Source organism: Gossypium arboreum, chromosome 13, assembly GCF_025698485.1.
Source record: "Gossypium arboreum isolate Shixiya-1 chromosome 13, ASM2569848v2, whole genome shotgun sequence".
NCBI classification, from domain to species: domain Eukaryota; kingdom Viridiplantae; phylum Streptophyta; class Magnoliopsida; order Malvales; family Malvaceae; genus Gossypium; species Gossypium arboreum.
This window is the reverse complement of record NC_069082.1, coordinates 113,174,482-113,183,046: the sequence shown is the minus strand read 5'-3', so window position 1 is coordinate 113,183,046 and position 8,565 is coordinate 113,174,482. Positions and strand designations below refer to the sequence as shown.

The window sequence follows — 8,565 nt, the reverse complement described above, 5'->3', positions numbered from 1 at the left end:
GTTAAAAATTTTGCACTTGATATTTGTAAAGCCTTATATAGTGGGGTCAACCAAATAGTCAGAGGGCCAAGGTTGGTCAGTTGGTCTAAGTCAAATACTGAAACTTAGGGATGTGAATTTGGATTGTGGGTGGTATATTTGACTTGAATTTTATGGATTCAGATATTGCAATTTCAGATAATATTTAGATATTTTAGACACAAAAATTACTATTTGTTTCAAATTTGGGGCAGATGCATATAAACTCCTTCATCAATCCATTATAGGTATCTACATTCCTATACTTGCAAATTTAGATTCAGATATCCACGAATATTTGATTTGAATCTACTAGTTGCAAAATAAATGCTTCCAACAAAGTTTGAACACAAAAGTCATGTTTTAACTATCAATATTTACCTTAAACATTGGTTATACTTTACACAAATTAATAAATGTCATGAAAAATATAATAAATTATAATTTTAAAATTAAATATAATAATTAAATATAAAAATATTATAAAAATCTCTTCTTTAACATATTATTCTCTAAAATCAAATTTAATTTATCTTGCATTATATTCTTTTGCATCACTAAATCGACCAAATAATGAGATTGGAATCATAAAATCCCTATATTTTCGTTTATTCCTTTATTTTTTGGTCAATTCAATTTGTTAAATTACTTTAAAAAATAATTTATATAATTATATTAATATTATAATTAATATGAATTTACTTTATAGTGTGAGATATAATTATAGTTCATATACATATACATTTAACTTCATATAATATATCAATAGTTATATATAAGTAAATTACGAATAGTGAGTGGTTCTGTTCATTCCTAAACACAACTTTATTTCATCTTCTCCGGTTGAAATCGAACCATCGACCCATTTTGATTTCTTCACATTCGACAAGGCAAATTTGTCACAACAGTCCTTTTGGTTCTTGGCTTCTTGAGTGCAACACCTTCCTTTTCCCAACTTATTCGAGATAGCTTGAAAATGAGTTTAGTCTATTCTGAAAAAGTGGAATAAGGGCATATTGCTACAAGGAAGCATTCACACTCATATCCACTATATATAAGAGTTGTTTTGAAATATAAAGGTTGATCCCACCTCTAACTATCGAAATACCATTTAGACAATACATTGAAATTCAATGGATCAGTAAAGCATATAGGTTTGATGGTCTGGAAGCTTGAGGGTAACCCACATGAATCTTGATGCCTTTGTAGAGGCTACTTTTACCTAATAGCTTGTATCTCTTTGTAAATATTATTATTTTTAAATAATCACTGGATATATTCAATACAGAGCCAAAAACAAAGCCAAAAAAACAAATAAAACAAAACTCAAAGAAACAAACCCGAAAAAACAAAAATAGAAAAACCAAAATAACGAAAGTCCAAATGAAAACAACAAAAGCCAAAACAAATAAAAAAAAGGCCCAATATCAGATCTAGCAAAACGTCAAAAGGGAGCTCTAGAGTCTTCCAACTCCAGCTGTACACCAATAAAAGAACCCCTCTTGAAAACAACGAAAACACCTGGGAAAAACAACATAGTAGAAACTTTAATTAGCCATCAAATCCAACCCCTTTCAGAAACCTTTTCATTTACCCCAATGCACTTTAGAGATAATATCCAATTTGAATGCTACCAGCAAATTCAAAAAACACTCCCACCAACCTCTTCATTTCCTCTCCCTCTTGACTCTCTCGCCTCCTCCGTCCACCTCCAATCTTCAGCCATTTCCTCCGCAACACCAGAAGGGACCATATTCAACAGATAAGTAGTTTCCCCTTTCTTAATTCCTTCAGATGCTAGTAAATGGGCTACCTTGTTTGGCTTCTTGTTGGTAAAAAGAAAACCACATAAACTGAATCTTAAACTCAGTTTCAGAGAATTGTTGATATACGCTAAAATCTCAGATCTGTCCTTGCAGCTTCCGAATTACTGACCGAGAATCGCCTTCAATCTCTACCTCTCTCAAACCTAGTTGAAAACCAAGATTCAGTGCCTGGAAACACGCCACTGTTTTCGCTGCAAGACAGACGGTATGTTCTTGTTCATTACAGTTTTTGAACAAATGATCCCAGCTTTATCGTTTCAAATCACTAACCCACCGGAGCAACCCATCTGTACACACACACCCTTCTTCAGGTACAGAACTATGTAAACCATTAAGTTCCTTTAAATAGTTTTTCACAAAAACAGTAACTTGTGCACCTGATTTTAATTTCCCTTCGAGATGTCCAAATTGCCCACAATGCACATGCTATCATTCTACAGTTTGCCATAGATTTGGTCTCAAAAGAATTGTTTAACCAATCTCTGAAATTTGAGTTTTCATCTGAAATAGACCAAAAAATATTTAACTGCTCTTATGTCTCCTTTGTAAAAGGGCAATCACGAAATAGATATTCCCTTGTCTCAGCTCCAGTTTGACACCGCCGACAAGTAGGAGAAGCTAGCATTCTTCGATAGTGAAGATTACTAAAAGTAGGCAGATAGTTACACAAGAGTCACCAAACTGAAATTTTAATTTTAGAAGGTAGATCCAGCTTCTACAATTTCTTGTAAATTTGTTTATAATCTGCATGTATTTGATTATGTCTGTCATGTAAAAGAATTTTGTGACCACTACGAACCGGGTACTCCCCTGACAACTCACCTCGCCAAATGAGAGAATCTTCATGCATGAACAAAGAAAGAGGAATACAAAGAATCCTTTCTGCAACTTGCTCCAGAAAGGTACTAAAAACCAAATTAGATTTCCATTTTCTAGAATTAGCATCAATTAGATCTGCAACTTTTATGAACTGTGGATTACTATTCATATTTTAGACTTTGACCTCGTCATTTCCAGGAATCCAAACATCGTTCCAAATAGAAACATTCTGACCATCCCCGAGCCTCCAGCCCAGTCCCTTCAAAAGGAGGCCTGTCGCACCCCAAAGGCTCTGCCAGGTAAAAGAGGTAAATTTTCCAGTCTAGAGTTTAAGAAATCAGAATCTTTAAAATATTTGGCTTTCAAAGTACGCTTTAGTAAAGAAGTAGGATTACATAACAAATGCCAACCCTGTTTGGCCAATAAAGCAATATTAAAAGAACTCAGATGACACAAACCCATACCACCTTCTTCCTTAAGCGCACATAAGGACTTCCAATTACACTAATACATTCCTCGCTTGCCATGATTATTCTTCCACCAAAAATGAACCCAATATGTTTTCCAACTCTAAGCAAAGAGATTTTGGTGAAAGGAAACAAGCCATCGTATAAGTGGGGATAGCTTGTAAAATCGCCTTAATAAAGACTTCTCGACCTTTTTGTGAAATATGCCTGATACTCTAGTTATTGATTTTCTACTTCAGTCGATCTTTCAAAGCCATTTTTTTTTACGACCCATCCAATTTGGAAGCCCAAGATATCTTTCTAGGTTTGTCGAACAATGAACATTGAGAGCCTGAAAAACATGATTCTTGTCATCATCCTTCACATTAGTACTGAAAAACAGTGAATTTTTCATAATTAACATATTGCCTTGAGCAAGACTCTTACTCCATGAGAATATTCTTCAGCACATTTATTTCTTGATTCGATACTTTTCCAAACAAAATACAATCGTCAACAAACATTAGGTGGGTAAGAGGTGGGGTAGACCTACAAACTTTAGCACCCTAAATTCTCTTTTCTTGACCTGTCAATCTTATTAGCGCAGACAGTCCTTTACAAAACAAAAAAAAGATATGGGCTTAAAGGATACCCTTGGCACAAACCCCTAGAGGGCTTAAAACTTGATCCCTCTTCCCCATTAATCAAAATGGAATATTGGACAAAATTCACACAGCGGATAATAAGTTTAATAAAATGTTCATCAAAACCCATTTTTGACATCTTTCCTTTTATAAAAGGCCACTCCACTCTATCGTAGGCCTTAATCATATCAAGTTTTAAAGCCATGAGGCTCTTTCTCCCAGATCTTTTATTCTTAAACAAGTGAAGTACCTCATATGCTAAAAGTACATTGTTAGTAATGAGTCTACCAGATATGAAAGCGCTCTGTGAATCATCAATACATTCATGCAAAGCTTTTTGAAGTCGATTAGCAATAGTTTTTGCAATTGTCTTATAAATAACTGTGCATAAACTGATAAGGCGAAAATTTTTTAAATTAATAGGATTAGCCATTTTGGGGATCATCACCAATTGGGTTTTGTTAATATCCTCCAAAGGTTTGCCATTATTAAGAATATCTAAAAAAAAACCACTAACATCCTTATCAAAAATATGCCAGTACTTTTGGTAAAAGATAGCCGAAAAACCATCAACACTCGAGGCTTTTGTAGGCTCGATTCCTTTCAGTGCCTTAATAATTTCATCCTCCTTGTAAGTGGCCATCAAGCTTTGATTCATATTGTCTGATACACACGAATGGACTCCAGAAAGAATGTGCTCCAAGTCGCCAATTCCTTTAGATTTAAAAAGACCAGAAAAATACTAATGAGCAATGCTCTTCACCTCCTTGCCATTCGTAGCAAGAGATCCATCACTTCTTTGTAAACTCCGGATTCGATTGACTTGCCTTCTTTAAGAAATAAATTTATGGAAAAACGAAGTATTCTTGTCCCCTATTTTCAACCAATTCTCTTCCTTGTCCAACTCCATATTTAAGTGAAGTTTGACTTTGACAATCTCACCCAAATTCTTCTCCGATTTTTCATCACAATTCAACTCCTCTAGTCTCCTAGTCAAATGTTACACTTCCCTCCTTATTTTATTTTTAATTTTGTTCCCCTAAACTTGCAATCCATTAGCAAGAATTCTCATGCGAATTAGAAAGAAACCAAAACTACATTTCCATAACTTTCTTATCTCATCCTCACACGTTTCCTCCAAAACCCACCAGGCTTCAAATCGAAACCTAAAAGATCTTCTACCCCTCCTTTCATCCTCTGTTTCCATGAGTAATGGACAATGATCCAAGAAAGAATTAGAAGATGCTTTAAAGAATACTTTTGGAAAAGTTGAGACCAAGAATCAGTGGCCACCCCTATATCAATTCTTTCCCTAATATTCTGGTACATAGTTCTGCCTCTTTCCCACGTGAACCAAGCTCCTGAAAAATCAATATCCTCTTATTGACAATCTTTCAAAGTTTTACGGAAAGCCTCTATCTGAGCCTCCTCCCTTAATAAGCCACTCCGTTTTTCATGAGCATAAAGAATATCATTGAAGTCCCCACTCACCAACCATGGAAGTGAATATTTTCTCTCTAAACTACTAAGTAACTCCTGAGTCTCCGATTTATTCTTGACTTCCGGAGCCCTCAAAAACCCGGTAAAACGCCAACGAGAAATTTATTTCGACCTTTGTGACACAAATGGTATATATTTTTGAATTATGAAATATATAACTGAAAGCGAAATATATGAACCCTAAACATACTTATGCATTTAATGTCTACATTAAAATTGCAGCTATTATGGTAATGAATTTGGTATCATAACTAGAATTTGAACACCTATCTTCTCATTTCCTTTTTAGGTCAACGTTAATGTGTCCAGCGAAGACAAGTGGGGCATCCCTTCTTCATTACAAGCCTCTAATATCTAGATATAAGCACACATTGTGAAGGTAATATGTAATCAAATACATAGAAAATAAGCCTTCAATTCTCCATGTCTAGAAAGAAAATAAAGCTTGCTTACATTACCAATGATTTAGCAAGGAAAACTACCTACAAGAAAAGAACCAAGGGTCTAGTGAAGAAGGTGCCTGAACTCACTACCCTTTGTGGGATTGAAGCTTGTGCTATTATCTACGCTCCTGATTTCGACTCTCAACTAGAGGTGGTTGTCCCACGCGAGTGTATGACGCTTGCTGTGCCAAGTTCAAGAAGTTGCCCTGTTGAAACAAAACAATTGATGGTTAACCAAGAGAGTTTCCTTGAGCAAAGCTTAGCCAAAGCTACTCAACATCTTAGGAAATTGTGTAAGGAAAATCGACAGAAGGAGTTGAAAACTACCATGTTCCAAAGCCTGAAAGGAAAATGGATATTACATAGTTTGAATTTGATAGATTTGAAAGAGCTGGGTCTGTTGGTTAAGCAAAACTTGAAGGAAATTGACAATAGGGTTCGTGTGCTTACTAAAGCGCGTTGTTCCTCAGGATGTTATTGACAGCGCTATCTGGTTTTAGCGCCATCTTTGTCTTGGGATATATAAGATTATCAACTTCAATCGAAACTTAACAGATTTTTTACCCCTCTTTTCATCTTCTGTTTCCATAAGTAATGGACAATGGTCCAAGAAAGAATGTGGAAGATGCGCTAAAGAATACTTTTGAAAAAGTTGAAACCAAGAATCAGTGGCCACCCCTCTATCAATTCTTTTCCTAATATTCTAGTCCATAGTTCTGCCTCTTTCTCACGTGAACCAAGCACCAAAAAAACCAATATTCTCCAACTGACAATCTTCCAAAGTTCTACGAAAAGCCTTCATCCGAGCCTCTTCCCTTAGCAAGCCGCCCTATTTTTCATGAGCATAAAGAATATCGTTGAAGTCCCCACCCACCAACTAGGGAAGTGAATTATTTCTCCCTAAACTATTAACTCCTAAGTCTCCAATTTATTCCTAACCTCTGGAGCCCCAAAAACCCGGTAAAATGCCAACGAGAAGTTTATTTCGACCTTTGTGACACAAATGGTATATATCACTGAAATATGAAATATATAACTGAAAGCCAGATATATGAACTTTAAACATACTTATGCATTTAATGTTGACATTAAAATTGCAGCTATTATGGTAATGAATTTGGTATCATAACTGGAATTTGAACACCTATCTTCTCATTTCATTTTTAGGCCAACATTAATATGTGTTTAGTAAGGATAAGTGGGGCATCCCTTCTTCTCTACAAGCCTCTAATATCCATACATAAGCACACACACTGTGAGGGTAACATGTAATCAAATGCATAGAAAATAAATCTTCAATTATCCATGTCTAGAAAGAAAATAAAGCTTGCCTACATTACCAATGATTTAGCAAGGAAAACTACTTGCAAGAAAAGAACCAAGGGTCTAGTGAAGAAGGTGCATGAACTCACTACCCTTTATGGGATTGAAGCTTGTACTATTATGTAGTCTCCTGATTTCAACTCCCAACCTGAGGTAGGGTCGTCCCACGTGAGTGCCCGACGCTTGCTGTCCAAGTTCAAGAAGCTGCCCCTGTCGAAACAAAACAATTGATGGTTAACCAAGAGAGTTTCTTTGAGCAAAGCTTTAGCCAAAGCTACTCAACATCTTAGGAAACTGCGTAAGGAAAATTGACAGAAGGAGTTGAAAACTGCCATGTTCCAAAGCCTCAATGGAAAAGAGATATTGCAGAGTTTGAATTCGATGGATTTGAAAGAGCTGGGTTTGTTGATTAAGCAAAACTTAAAGGAAATTGACGAGAGGGTTCGTGTGCCTACTAAAGTGTCTTGTTCTTAAGGATGTTATTGACAGTGCTCTCTGGTTTTAGTGTCATATTTGTAATAATCGAAAAATATCATTTCCCCCATTTTAGATTTCTATGGAGTCATTTTTTTATGAAGGCTTATCTGCAGAAAAATCACATTTTTTTTGAACTAGAAAGAAAAAACATATTAATGTTTGTTTTATGAGTTTAGATTAGTACTGAACTATTCAATTTTCTGATACAAAGAGACCCATACATACTTTCTTTCCACTGAGAGTTTAAATACGCTTAAATCAACATTTTCTTAGTTATTATAATAACAACAATTTCAATTAAGTTAAAAGTTTAATCAACATGAAGATATTTAAAAAATAGTTTTGTTAATATATTGATAAAAAAATAAGATTTTTTTTCATTCCTTATGACTGAAAATTGTGATGGCTCTTGCTTGTCGAAAGCAGATCGAAATACTAAAAACTTACGTTTTAAAGAAATTGAAGGAAATGAAGGTATGGATATGGTCGTTGACCTATTCCCTGTACCAACATTTTCTTGGAAGGACAAATTTTAAGGGATCTCTTGAGCATAACAATGTTTTTACTGATTCATATAGGGTGTTTAAGGAGGATTTTGACCTCTTAGATAGAGACATTACGAGATCCATGGTTAATGGAGTCCCGTCGTGTAATGACTCAAAATTCACGGGCATCGAAAAAGTACATTAACAGGCCTCCGTCTTAGTAAATTGAGTTTGAAATAATTACTAGAAATATTTATGAGTTTAGCGATGTGTTTAGTTAAGTTTAAATTAGGTGAATTTAGCTTAATTAAGAGTAATTAGAAAAAATGACTAAATTGAATAAAGGATGAAAGTTAAATTGTAGATTAAAAGAAAAGGAAGAGGACCAAAATGGAAATTATGCCATTTGTCTTAAGTGAGGCGGCATAAGCATAAAAATTTGAGATTTTTATGTGTTAAAATATATATTAAATTATTATTATTAAAAGTAAAGTAAATAAAAAGAAAATAAAGGAAAGAAATAAAAGAATAAAAAGAAGGAAGGAAACAGAATAGCAGGAAATGAAACAGAAAGGAAACAGAGG

General features: G+C 34.7%; 1 protein-coding gene and 1 long non-coding RNA gene across 3 annotated transcripts; both read left to right on the top strand.

Moving 5' to 3' along the window:
- Nucleotides 1–1,444: 1,444 nt before the first annotated feature.
- Nucleotides 1,445–7,663, top strand: LOC128286723 (uncharacterized). Of its 2 annotated transcripts, none has more exons than XR_008277363.1 (5): nt 1,445–2,155; nt 2,430–2,546; nt 2,623–2,746; nt 2,862–2,962; nt 7,177–7,663. It is a non-coding gene; the product is annotated as an uncharacterized LOC128286723 (long non-coding RNA). The 2 variants fall into 2 exon arrangements; XR_008277362.1 differs by having other exon boundaries at nt 2,862–2,971.
- On the top strand, nt 5,677–6,243 carry LOC108462655 (agamous-like MADS-box protein AGL80). Its single transcript, XM_017762579.2, has one exon. It carries the CDS (start codon nt 5,677–5,679, stop codon nt 6,175–6,177), a length of 501 nt encoding a protein of 166 aa, XP_017618068.2. The 3' UTR covers nt 6,178–6,243.
- Nucleotides 7,664–8,565: the final 902 nt, after the last annotated feature.

Excerpts from the sequence above, each read along its gene's own strand:
- LOC108462655 (XM_017762579.2), top strand. The coding sequence starts at position 5,677 with ATGTCTAGAAAGAAAATAAAGCTTGCTTACATTACCAATGATTTAGCA.